Below are 12,989 nucleotides of genomic sequence, written 5' to 3' on the forward strand. Positions count from 1 at the left end.
ACGCCGAGAAGCAACGGACGGAGGAGGTCGGCGCAGCGATGACAGCGCGTAAGGACGCCAGGGGGCGCTGCGGGTAATAGGCGTGCTACTTTCCGCTCGGATTGCCGTGCCCTCGTGTTGCGTGTGTGCTCGTGGTTCGCGTCGTCGCTTTGTTTTGCTGTAGTGTTTTCTTTAAATTTTTGAGTGAACTTGATCGCGGTTGGTGCCGTTCAGTGGCATGTAAATACCGCGCGCAATGACGGAGAGACGGCGGGACAAGAGAGACAGGACGTGTTTTGTGCCGGGGTGCAACAGTGGCTACCGGTCCTGCAAAGAGGCCCGTTCACTCTTTCGTACCCCTCTCGAGTGCGATCGGCGTGAGACGTGGTCCCGCAACATCAAAAGGGGTGACAGGGAGCTTCATGATGGCAGCGTTGTTTGCGAACGCCACTTCGAGTCCCGCTTCATCCAGCGCACGTTTCAAACAACGATCAAGGGTGAAGTCGCAGAGGTCCTGCGCGAGCGACCACAGTTAACTCCAGATGCCGTCCCTACCATTTTTCCGGACGCTCCCAAGTACATCTCGAAGCCACTGCCAAAGAAGAGAAAAGACAGGAACATTTGCGACCAGACACTTTCTGTGGCAAAGCGAAGGCGAGTTGGGGGTCTGGCTCCAGACGGATCGAGGTACACACCTGACAACGAGCCAGGGCCGGCAGAAGTAGACGGTTGTAGATCGCCCGACAACGACGAGGGATCGAAAAGTGAGGCATCCGCCGTGCAGAGCGAACGTTCACCGTTTGAAACCCTAAGAATTCCGGAGTCGTGGTCAAAAATCGCCCTCCGAAGCTGCGAAAATGCATTTCATTACGCTGAGTGTGAGTGGGATGCTGGCGGCGACGAAAGCAGAATATCCTTGATAAGGCTGGTGAAAATCGAGGTGCCACAGTCGGGGGATAATGAAGAGGTTCCGACGGCTCAAGTGTTTCTGAAAGGAAAAAAGTTGCTCGAGGAGGAGGTTCCTACTCCACAGGATGCGGAGGCACTCATTGATCGCATCAGCAAGCTGAATTTGTGCCCTGGCGCAGGTGTACAGCCCGTTGCTGGCAAGTGCCCATCTTTCAACGGGAATTGTTTTCACAAGAAGTGCACTCTTCTCACCAAGGATGCAGACGGTGCATGCATTAACTGCAAATACCAGCGCAAGTTGATCATGAACCAGCTTTCTAGAAGAAGGTGCAAAAAAGTCAAGAGCAAGCCCAACAAAACAACTGCTATTCGGCGGACTCTGCGACGGATGAGGGTGAAGCTACAGAAAGCGCAAGTGAGCCTGAGCCAATTAAAAGCAAAGAACGAGCAGCTCCCTGAGGAAGTCCTCTCCGAGAAAATCAAAGGGCTTCCATTGAAGCAGCAAGCGGCTGTACGAGCATGCTTTGAAGCAGCGCGAAGGAAGTCAAAGAAAGGGATGAGATACGAAAAGGATTGGCTCCTGGAGTGCATACTTATCCGTATGCGAAGTCCCAAGCTGTACAAACACCTAAGGCGGCACGACATCTTGGCACTGCCTGGCCGCACCTGCCTAAAGAAAGCCATGCAGCACTTCAAAAGTGGTTTTGGATTTAACCCAAATGTTTTTGCTACGCTGTGCGAAAAAACGAAGACGATGGACGAGTTCAGTCGACATGGAATTATAGCCTTCGACGAGATGAAGCTTTCTGAACACATCGACGTAAAGTCTTCAGGTATGACTCTCCACTTCTTAAAATTCATCTCAGTTAGTGCGTAATGATTGAACAATCCTAACGGTACCTGCAAAAAATTTGTTGTTTTCACTAACTTGACAATTTTCTCAACACTTGCAAATGATCATTACACCTCGTCATGACTCACCTTTTTGTGCCTTTTTGTGCAGGCTCCCTTGAGGGGTTCGTTGATCTAGGGCAGTTTGGTGAAGAGAACTCCAGCGAAGAGCTTGCAGACCATGGCTTGGTGGTAGTCTTCCAGCCTTTCTCAGGTATAATACTTTATATGAGACGTTGTCCACCTTTTTGGTTTCTAATCTCACGTTCCTGAGCCCTGCGGCGTAGCCAGGAATTTTTTTTTTTTCGGGGGGGGTTGAGGTGGCTAGGATGTCGATGACTTCGTGCGGAGAGGGGGAGGGGGGTTCAAAATGGCACGTGTATATTATAGTGTCGGCTGGATTTCGTGGGGGGCGGGGGGGGGGGGGGGGGGTCTGAAGCCCCATAAGCCCCTGGGTGAGGCCTATTTGCTGCTTCTAAGTGATTAACTCTTCCAACTTTACTATTCATTATGCTTGTAACGTGGTATTGTGGACTTTGTCTCTTCTTTTAGGAACATGGATGCAAATCTTGGGCGTCTTTTCCTCGAAGAGCAATGTGAAAGCAAATCTCCTGGCCAAGATTGTCCTGGAAGCAACGCTCCTTTGCGAACAAGCCGGCCTCTTCGTTGATGGTGTGACATGCGACGCTGCGAGCTGGAATCGCAGCATGTGGAGGATTTTCGGAATAAGAGGTAAGCTGTGGTGTGGCTTCTTTTAAAATTTGTATTTGCAAGTGCATTTGTGATAGCTATAATAGTAATAATAGTAGCATTATCTAGCGGATGAGTTTAATCATAATAGTTTGCCGACAATCACCTTAACGAACATCCCTTCGTAATGCTATACTGTTTTACCTTATAAATATTCACTCTGCTCTATATAATGCAGGCTCTGCCGCAAGCATCAAGTGCAAGTGCCCCCACCCAGCTGATGACAGTCGTGCTCTACATTTTTTTTCTGACTTTCCACACTTAGTGAAGAATCTGCGAAATCGGTTCTTGGACAGTGGGTTCAACACACCAAAGGGTCGCGTGCATGCTGACTGCATTAAAAAGGCGTGGAAAAGCGACTGCGAAAATGTGACATTGGAAGTTATGCCTCACATCAGCAAATTACATCTTTTTCCAAACGGCTTCGAAAAGATGAGGGTTGGCCCAGCACTCCGCCTTTTCAGTGAGGAAGTACTCAAAGGACTTTTTTTTTTACCGCAGGGAAATTGAAAGGTCTTGTGGCTCAGCTCAAGTGACTGAATCATTCATCCTAAAGATTTCAAAGCTGATCAAGATCATGACCTCGCGTTCCTCAAAAAGAGCTTTGAGACCAGGCTCTCGTGACTTCGAAATTTTGAGGCAGTTTCTTGACTTCCTAAATGAATGGCAGTCGCACGCACCAAACTCTAAGACGGGATTCTTGAGCGAGAGTACTGCGGAGGGCCTGCGCGTCACTTTGCAGTCAACGCTAGATCTTGTGTGTTACCTGTCTTCACAGTGTGGTTTCAAGTACCTTCTTACATCCAGGCTGAGCCAAGACAAACTGGAAAATTTGTTTGGAATCGTAAGGCAGTCCAATGGCACTAATGATCATCCAACTCCAGCGCAGTTTTTGACCACACTAAATGCGCTTGCTTTCTATAATCTAGCGCGGCCTCCAAAGACAGGAAATTGTACCCCTGAGGTTATCAGTTCATTGCTTGGACACAACAGCGTGACACCCGGCCAAAGCAGTCCCAGTGCGATTGATGCACTCGACGAGCTGGTTGACAAAGGGAGACTAGATGATGCAGAAGCTGCTCTGAAAGTTCTTCCTCCAGAAGATCACAGCAACTACATAACTAAAAAGAGCTCAAGCCGCCTTGTGTACTACGTTTCCGGGTATGTGGCCCGCAAGATTCTGCAAAAAACGGGGTGCACGATCTGGGCTGGATGTTTAACTTCCACCAAGATGTCCGCAGGGTTGGATTCAAGAAGCGATTTCACCCAGCAGTTTGACTCTGGTGGGTTACTGTACCCGTCCGGCAAGCTTGCAGAGCTTGTAAGCTTGTTGGAAGACTCCTTCACTGTCTTTTTTAGCGCCAGGAAGATCACTTCCACAAGCATGTACGATCTAGCTAGTTTCTTGCAAGCTGTCGAGCTCCCAAAACTTGACTGTAGCATGCATGAAAGAGAGCTTACACTGCAAATTGTTAAGTTTTATATTCTCCTAAGATTTCGTTTTTATGCGAAGTCCCTTAACCGTGACAGGACCTCCCAAAGAGAGCGACTAAAGTACTTAAAGATAAGGAGGTGCAAATGAGCACAACTCCTCTGAAAGCGTTATGTGTGCTTTATATTTCTGTGTTCTTGTTTTAAATGTAATCTTGGATGTGAATAAATATGAGTTGATAAATACGTACAGCACGGTGCTTTATAGTTCTGAAAAAAATGTGATGCCTTCAATTTTTCAACGTTCGACAGATATGCTGGGAGGTTGCAGATGTGCAGAAAAGTTCCAAAAGCCAAATGAATTCATGAATAACACGCGACTGTTAGCGCAAAAATGCGATCGCCGGTTTTTCTCTTAGAAACCAAGGGATGTCAACGAAGTTATTATTACTACTGAAAAAGCTCATTAGGGTCTATAATGCAGGCGATAAAATTTCGTCCTCGATAATACTCTTTCGAAGTAAATGCGAAAAAGCGCTGAAGTCGCGTTTGCGCTAGAAGTGTCGCGATGTGTACTGTGGCGTCCCGCCCGACGATGCACGTCTCGCGCAAAGCATTTGGCAACGAAAGTACGATAGATATTATCTGAAACAGAAGAAATAAAGAGTACCGTAAGGAATTAGCCAAACAATACGAAACAATCGAACCCGTGCGGAACGCCAAGCCAGCCAAGCGGTACCGCTGCCTGCTCTCCGCACTCTGACAGCACGCCTGCGATGCGATGTGCCCCCTCGCGGCCACCGATTCGGTCATCGCTGAAAGAGCCCAACCACCGCCCGCGCTCGCTACACTGCCCAGTCTTCTAGTACACCATACCAGTGGACCGCAGAGCCTGGACGGCTGGACCGTATGCCAGCTGTTTGTAATCAATAGCTACAGGATGCACAACACTTAGCTTATTAAATCAGGCGGCAGCTTGTGCCACCTAGGAGGTGTAGTAGCAACCGCTAGATGCACTAAAAAAAAATGCTCATTCACTAACTCTCCTGAGCCTCCTGAGCTACGTACGTACTGCAACTATGACAACTCATGCGCCAACACACAAACCACGATACCGAACACTGTTACGGGCACATACATATCAACAGTACAACAAGGCACAAGCAACTGCATCACAACACCACCGCGACTCTCTATTCTGACCACCGTACCGACCCGATTCGTATATATGCCCTACCCGGTTCTGACAAGGATTAGGCAAGTGACTGCCGCTGTTTAGTTGACGAATACAAAGAGTGTCTGCAAGTATTATTAGTATACAGTTGTTCTGAGTATATAGATTGGCCGGCTGCTCCCGATCAGTTTCGGTTTCAGATTCACGCAGTGATAAGCTTACTAATGCCATGTTGCCCCATGCTTGTTCCGCGCGTGTAATAGCAGCAAACGTTACAATAATAACTGCATTCCTAGTCAGTAATCGGCTAAAGGTAACATAATTCTTAGTCTTGTGTTGTTAAATACCCCACAAAGCCCAGCGTAGCATATTTGCTACGTGGAGTTTGATAACTCAAAAAATGACAATAAATTGCGTGAAGTTGAGACCATAGAGTTATTATTGTAATAACTCTATGGCTAAGATCAAAGCCCGCAGTATCGGTTTTGATACGCTGACAGAGTTGTCCGATTTGGGTAGTTTAGCAAGGCCCCGCCAGGGTGCCGCTGGCAGCTAGAGCAAGATGGCCGCACGCAGCAGCTCGCTCGAAGGCATACCGTCGGCGTCATTTTACTCGAAAAACAGTAAGCCGTCCTATATTCTACACTTTTTTTTTTTTTTTGCTCAGGAAGTGTTGCGCAACCACATTATTCCGTTCGCTGCTGCTTTTGAGTCCCGTCCGCTTAGTAACATTGCTTCAAATTTCTGCGTATCATTTTCGATACAGTGGGTCGTAATTGGTGGCACAATTTTTGTACCAATTCTAATACGTTTTCTTGATAAAGCTATGAATGGTACACCTTTTAACCGTTTTTTTATTGATTTTTCCTTTTAATTTTAGGTTTCTAAGTTAGGAACATATTGAACAACATCGTCGCAGGCGAAGATGTCAGCGATTTTAGTGATCTGTCGGAAAGTGACGAAAATTAGTCCCCCCGCCGCGGCTGAGCCCTCTGAGACCAGTGATGATGAAGAAACCGTAGAAAATTCCTTCGGATCATCTGTAGCTTCGTCCTCTCGTCCATACAACAAATGGCGAAAGGAACTGCTCCAAAACAGTCATGCTGAATTTTTCGAAGTATTCTCTGAGCCGGATGCCATAGATTCACCATTGTTCCTTTTCCGCCAATTTCTAAGTACTGATATGCTCACCATGCTAGTGGAGCAAACGAATGTGTACAGTGCACAGAAATACGGCAGCTCCGCGACAGAACTCTGCAAGAGCTGGAGCAATATATCAGAATATGCCTGAAAATGGGGCTCACAAAATGCCGACCCTATTGAAAATTCCATCAAAATACGTGATTTGGGACATTGACTGCCAGTCAGCAGCCTTGGTGGAACGTGATGGACCATCAGATGACGTCTGACTGCCACTGCCAAGAGAATTTCATCAACAAGGGCATCATTTATATAAGAGTAAAGCTATACGCACACATAAATATCGCCAAATGCCTCGATAAAACAAAATGTTCGAGAGAAAAAAAAATAAAAGAAGCAGGACAGCCGCGGATCGAACCCTCGACCACTTGCGTACAAATCGGACACCTTAACCCCTATGCTATCCCATCGCTTTGGAAACTCGATTTGACCATTCCTTTTATACAAGATGCTTCGGCTGCAAATGCAATTAAGCCTTCAGCATGTTATGCAAAGCAGTCGTACATCACTCGCCGTACTTCAGTTCTACTCACCTGCCATGTAGAGTACTTTCGCGTCGTAGAAAGATCCTTTTGTTCGCGCGTCTCCGGCCCAGTAGACCTGGTACACCTTGCCGTCTTCAACTACACCGCTAAAGTCCCTTACATCGTCGGAACTCACAACAGGGTGGGTCTTGTCGAGTAGAAATTCTACTAAAACATAAGACATTGTAGAGCCCGGGAAGGATCGACAGGTTGGAGCAAGCGGGCAAACAAAACGAGTCGAGAGCGATCGTTCATGAAAGCTCGGCGAAGCCTCTATGGGCGAAGCGAAGTGGCGTGTTCTCCGTTTCGGCAGGCTTCTGATGAAGGTTGTCGGTCGGCTGCGTGTCATATCTCTAACATCAGCGGTTTTATTGGCTCACGTCCCGAAATCGTTTTCTTGTGCATAGATTATTTTTCGTATTCATAGATTTGACGAAATAGTGGTATCCGAACGAACTTTAGGTCCTTTGACCATACGTCTGTCTGCACGTCAAAGCTTTCTGACGTAAAGTCAAAGACAATCGATGTACCATCAGAATCGCCACCAAGACATCTTGATGGCATTTCGCGGCGGCCAACTGCCACCGGGGAAACCATCAGAAAGCCGACAAGTGGAGTCTGACTGGAGTTTGACTGTCGGTCAGAGTAACTTGTTGGCCAATCAGTCATGCTTGACGTACAGTCAGGCACAGTCAGCGGTCCACTAGTAAACATTGACTGCCAAACAGGGTTACATTGATGGATTTTTTCTTCTGGGTGTTATGAAAGCGTTTATTAACGACTAGTTAATACAACTGAGAAGACCGAGAACTGAGTTCGAGTTCGACGAGCTTGCCTAGACATGGCAGGTAACGCTGCTTCCTGTGTGTGTGTCTCCCATTGGTTAACGGTCCCAAGCCGCTTGCGCGATACTCGTGCTCTCTCTCGGTGAGGTGGCTCCCTCCCGTGTAGAAGAGAAAAACTTGTCTACATCTCCCTTTTTCACTCATAAATAAAATTTGTGTCGCGGTAGCGGGCTGGTTTTTGTTTCGCTCTCTGGCTCCTGCGAAGAGCGATGCTGTTCCTTCTGCGCTGTATGCCCTCGTCGTCTTGAACAATGTATGACCTCGGCTGCGGGGCTCTAGCGAATATGACAGCCGGTTTCCAGGTTCCTCGTTCTTGATCTTGAAGGTAGACGTCTTCTCCCGCTTGAAGGTAGAGGTTTGGCGCCTTTGTTGTAGTACCGTTGCTGAGTTCGTTGTTTGTCTCTCAGCCGCTGTTGTACCTTGCTTGGGTCTGTGCTTGTCCCTTGCAGTAGAAATGAATGTGTAGGGATTTCCGTCCTGGTATGTCTGTTCATGAGCCTTTCAACTGGTGATCCTAGAACTCCATCCCTGGGAGTGTTTCGCCATTCGAGTAGGCCATCGTAGTACTCTGGCGTTCCGTAGCTGCACTTGGTCATGAGTTTTTTCGACTCTTGCACCGCTCTCTCTGCCATCCCGTTTGACTGAGGATAATACGAACTGGATGTCACATGTGAAATTCCTCAGTGCTGCAAGAACTCTTTGAAGTCAGCGCTGTTGAATGGTGGTCCATTGTCAGTAACCAACCTGACAGGCAGACCATGCACGGCAAACGTTGCCAGGCAACATTTGATTATCATCTTGGCAGTGGACCTTTGAAGCTGGTGCACTTCATAGAAAAAAGAGTAATAGTCCACCAACACAATGTAGTGGTGTCCCGAGTGCTGAAACAAGTCCACTCCAACAATCTGCCAGGGTGCGGTTGGCACTGGATGGTTCGCAAGTAACTCCTTCTGTTGCCTGGGCTTGTGTTCCTTGCACACACTGCAATTTTCTACCACCTGCTTGATGTCATTCTGCATTGCAGGCCAGTAGAAAGCTTCTTTAGCACGATGGAGCGTCTTCTCTACTCCGCTGTGAGCTTTGTGAAGCCTTGCCAAGATGGTGCTCTTCATCTCTTCTATAATGACGAGTCTATTCGACCTGAAGAGTAAGCCCTCCTCGTCATGGATTTCATCCCTGTACGGCCAATATGTCTTTAACGGGCCTGGAATGTCTTCTTTGTTGCTCGGCCACTGGCTCTTTGCATACTGCAGCATGGTACTCAGATCCTTGTCCCTGCTGATTGCTTGACGACATTCTTCCAGTGTTTCATCTCTTACAGGGAGACACTCCAAGACATTCACCTCGAAGACTTCTGACTCTTCCTCCTTCGAAGGATTTCTTGAAAGCGTGTCTGCAATGTACAGCTCTTTACTAGGAGTGTACTTCACCAGCAGGTCATACTTTTGTAGGGTCAGTCTCATCCTTTGTAATCTGAGAGGACACTGAAAATCGCCTCTAGTGGCTTCTGGTCCGACTCCACGGTAACGGTTTGCCCGAAAATGTAGTCGTGAAATCGGCTGCATCCATGGACAATCGCCAACAGCTCCTTCTCGATCTGGGCATAGTTCTTTTGGGTGTCACTTAACGACCTCGATGAGTAGGCTACTGGCTGACCCTCCTGAAGCAACACTGCACCCGTTCCTCTGGAACTTGCATCCACTGACAGAGTTACTGGTTTGTTCTTGTCGTAGAACCGCAAGTTGGTGCAACAGTGAACGCTGTTCGAAGTGCTGTGAAGCTTTTATCGTGCTCCTCTGTCCAGGACCAGGCCACCTCTTTCTTCAAGAGTTGCCTTAACGGTGCACTTGTGTCGGACATGTGCGGGATGAACTTGCCAAGGTAGTTCACGACTTTTAGGAAGCTCTTCAGTTCACCCACATTTAATGGTCTTGGGAGCGCAAAGATGTCTTGTACCCTCGTCGGGTCAATCGAGAGTCCCTCAGGTGACAAGATATGTCCCAAGGACTTGACCTGGCTTTGAGAGAACTTGTATTTCTCTTTGTTCAGTCTGAGGTTGACCTCACGACACCTCTGCAGCACGGCTTGCAGTCGACGGTCATGCTCCTCTTCCGTCCTTCCCCAGATAAGAATGTCGTCGACCATGATTTCAACTCCGTCGAGACCTTCAAACACCACGTGCATAGTCTTCTGGAACACCGCAGGAGCTGACGATATGCCAAAAGGCATTCGGAGAAATCTGTATATCCCGAACGGTGTTGCGAATGTGCAGAGGTACGAACTCGGTGTGTCTAGCTTGATCTGCCAAAACCCCGTGGCTGCGTCGAGCGTCGAGAAGAACTTGGCTCCCTCCAGTCGTGCTGCTATGTCCTCCAGTGTAGGCATGCAGTAGTTCTCTCGCATTAGAACCTTGTTGAGCTCTTGTGTATCTATGCACAGTCGGAGTTTGTCCTTCTTTTTGACAACCACGATTGGGTGGACCCACTCTGTTGGTTCTGTCACTTGTGCAATCACCTTCTGTAGCACGAGGTCATCTAGGTGGCTTTTCAGCTGGTCTCGGATGGCTACTGGGACTGTACGTGGCTGTTTCGTAACACCCTGAGCATCTGGTTTGAGCTTCATGTGATACTTGACACCCTTGATTTCACCAAGTCCATGGAAGACGTCCTCGTGTTCTTTTACTGTCTGGTTGCAGTGCTTTTCCGCTGACGCCACTCGCTTGATCAGGTTCAGTCGTTCCGCAATGGTACCGCTTATCGTTGTGGGTACTTCCCGTTTCACGATGTAGAACTGTACGTCGGTACTCAGGTTGCTATGGGCGACTGGCAGCATAATGCGGCCTTCCGCTTTGCTGACATGGCCAAAGAACGAACCTATTTTCGTAGTGACTGCTTGCGGTTTCTGGTTCGTGACTCGTCGCAGTTGCGTTGCAGACATAACAGAACAGTTTGCTCCTGTGTCCACCCTGCAGTCAACTGCCTTTCCTGCAACTCTGACTTCAGCTCTCCAGAACTGTTCATCACCAACACTGTTGGATAGACCACAAACCAACTTCTCTTCTTCGGAGCTGGAACTTGTAGATTTGCATCGTTCAACATTGCGAACATTCTTCCGTGGTGATGCTCTATTTTTCGGTGGGTCGTTCTTCGCGCGACACACTCGAGCGAAATGTCCCCTCCGACCACAGTTTTTACACTTCGTACCTTTGGCAGGACATGTTCCGCTTGTGTGCGTAGAGTATCCACATTGAGGGCACGTCTCGGACTTGAGTCCATGTACAACGGCAGGCGATGCTCCAGCTTGGATATCTTTGAACTGTAGGGCTCCACGTTCCTCCGTGCGGCACTTTTGAATCACTTCTTCCAAAGTCGGATCGTCGTTGATGAGGCGTTGTTGCAGTCGCTTGTTGGTCATTCCAAGAATGATTCGACTTCGCAACATGCGGTCGTGTAGCTCGCCAAAATCGCACTGCTTCGCCAGCGTGCGCAGCTCGGTAAGCCAGTCATCGAATCGTTCGCCGTCATGCTGGTTTCGTGTGCCGAATACAAAGTCCCTATAGCTCACGTTGATAGCTGGCTTGCAATGCTTTTCAAAAAGCTCCGCTATCTTCTCAACGCGCAGTTCGTCACCTGGGTTTCGAACGTGAACGTTGTGTAGACGCGCCTGGCGTCTTCCCCTACGACGACTAGGAACGTCGCGGCCTGTACTTCGGCGTCTTGCGACTTCAGAGCAGTGGCGGTTCAGGACAACTTATATTCGTCCCACCATGTTCTCCAGGATGTCTCCAGGTCTCCGGACATGTCGAGTGGCTTCGTAGGAGGCAGCAAACTTGCGAAGACCCCTCCCGGCATGGGAAGTTAGACGTTCGAACTCCCGCCCGACTGCTGCGTAGTAGCGGTGCCGCTTTCTTCCGCCATTTTCTGCGCTGCCGGTCTTCGCTTGCCTTCACTCTTGCGCCGTGCGACTCACATCGGTCTTGACTTCACGGGCGCGCGTTTTCGTGTTCCGTTTCTGACACCCTGTTATGAAAGCGTTTATTAACGACTAGTTAATGCAACTGAGAAGACCGAGAACAAGTTCGAGTTTGACGAGCTTGCCTAGACATGGCAGGTAACGCTGCTTGCTGTGTGTGTGTCTCCCATTGGTCAACAGTCCCAAGCCGCTTGCGCGATACTCGTGCTCTCTCTCGGTGAGGTGGCTCCCTCCCGTGTAGAAGAGAAGAACTTGTCTACACTGGGAACGTCATGTGCTGCTGGGAGAATGGGACAAGGTATTCTCCTATTGCTGACAAGAGGTCGAGAAATCGTTTCTTGAAGCTGATGCAATGCATGCATGTTGTAAACAACATAGAAACCACCAAAGAAGCGAAGGAGGACAAGTTGTGGAAGATTCGTTCTTGGATTTCCTTATTCCAGCACAACCTCTAGAGCATTGAACAAGAAGAGTTCAGTGCGGTAAATGAGATAATGGTGTTATTTACAGGAAGGAGCTCGCTAAAACAGTACATCCCAAACAAACCGACGCCGTGGGGTTTCAAGCTTAGGGGACGGGCAGGCACAACCGGTGTCCTTTACCACATCGAGGTATACCAGGGCCACTCCAAAGAAAACTACATTTTTGGACTTGAGGGTGATACTGTCCTTAGCATCTGCTCTGAAATACCTTCAAATGAAGACTTCAAGGTTGCAGCTGACAATTTTTTTAGCTCTTTAAACCTTGTTGAAGAGTTAACGAGAGGAATGCAGTACGTTGGAACTCTCAGGCAAAATCGGCTGATAGACTGCAAACTCCAGGATGAGAAGACTCTGAGAAAAGTTGGCCAAGGCTCACATGATTACAGGGTTGACAATGACAAAGAAGTTGTGGTAGTTCGCAGGTTTGACAGGAAAGCTGTCACCCCAGTGTCAAACTTCGTCTCGGTTGAGTCAATTCAACAAGTCAAACGGTATGACCGGAAGACCAAACTCCACATTGACATCACACGCCCGGCAATTGTTGGTATGTACAACAGTTTTAGGGGGGGGGGATCGACCAGGCATAATTATCAAGTGTCGCTGTACAAATACACCATTCGGTCGAGGCGCTGGTAAATGTACCTCATATATTATGCTATCTTCATCTGCGTCGTGAACGCATGGAATATTCACAGGCGCCAAAGGCATCATCAGCTGAAGGAGCGGCCACTCAAGCTGAGAACCTTCATTGTCAGTTTATCAGAAAGCCCAATCTCTACTGAAAATGCGCCAAGAGGACGGCCGGTCAGTCTGCCTTCGCCTCCGATGAAGA

General features: G+C 48.4%; 1 protein-coding gene across 1 annotated transcript; it reads left to right on the forward strand.

The window, feature by feature from the left end:
• Positions 1–836: 836 nt before the first annotated feature.
• Positions 837–3,065, forward strand: LOC120844447. Its single transcript, XM_042289591.1, has 5 exons — positions 837–857; positions 1,013–1,721; positions 1,892–1,993; positions 2,332–2,511; positions 3,031–3,065. Exons 1-5 carry the CDS (start codon positions 837–839, stop codon positions 3,063–3,065), a joined length of 1,047 nt encoding a protein of 348 aa, XP_042145525.1.
• The last annotated feature ends 9,924 nt before the right edge of the window (positions 3,066–12,989 follow it).

This window comes from Ixodes scapularis, unplaced genomic scaffold (assembly GCF_016920785.2).
Source record: "Ixodes scapularis isolate PalLabHiFi unplaced genomic scaffold, ASM1692078v2 PGA_scaffold13__105_contigs__length_92229423, whole genome shotgun sequence".
Classification (NCBI taxonomy): domain Eukaryota; kingdom Metazoa; phylum Arthropoda; class Arachnida; order Ixodida; family Ixodidae; genus Ixodes; species Ixodes scapularis.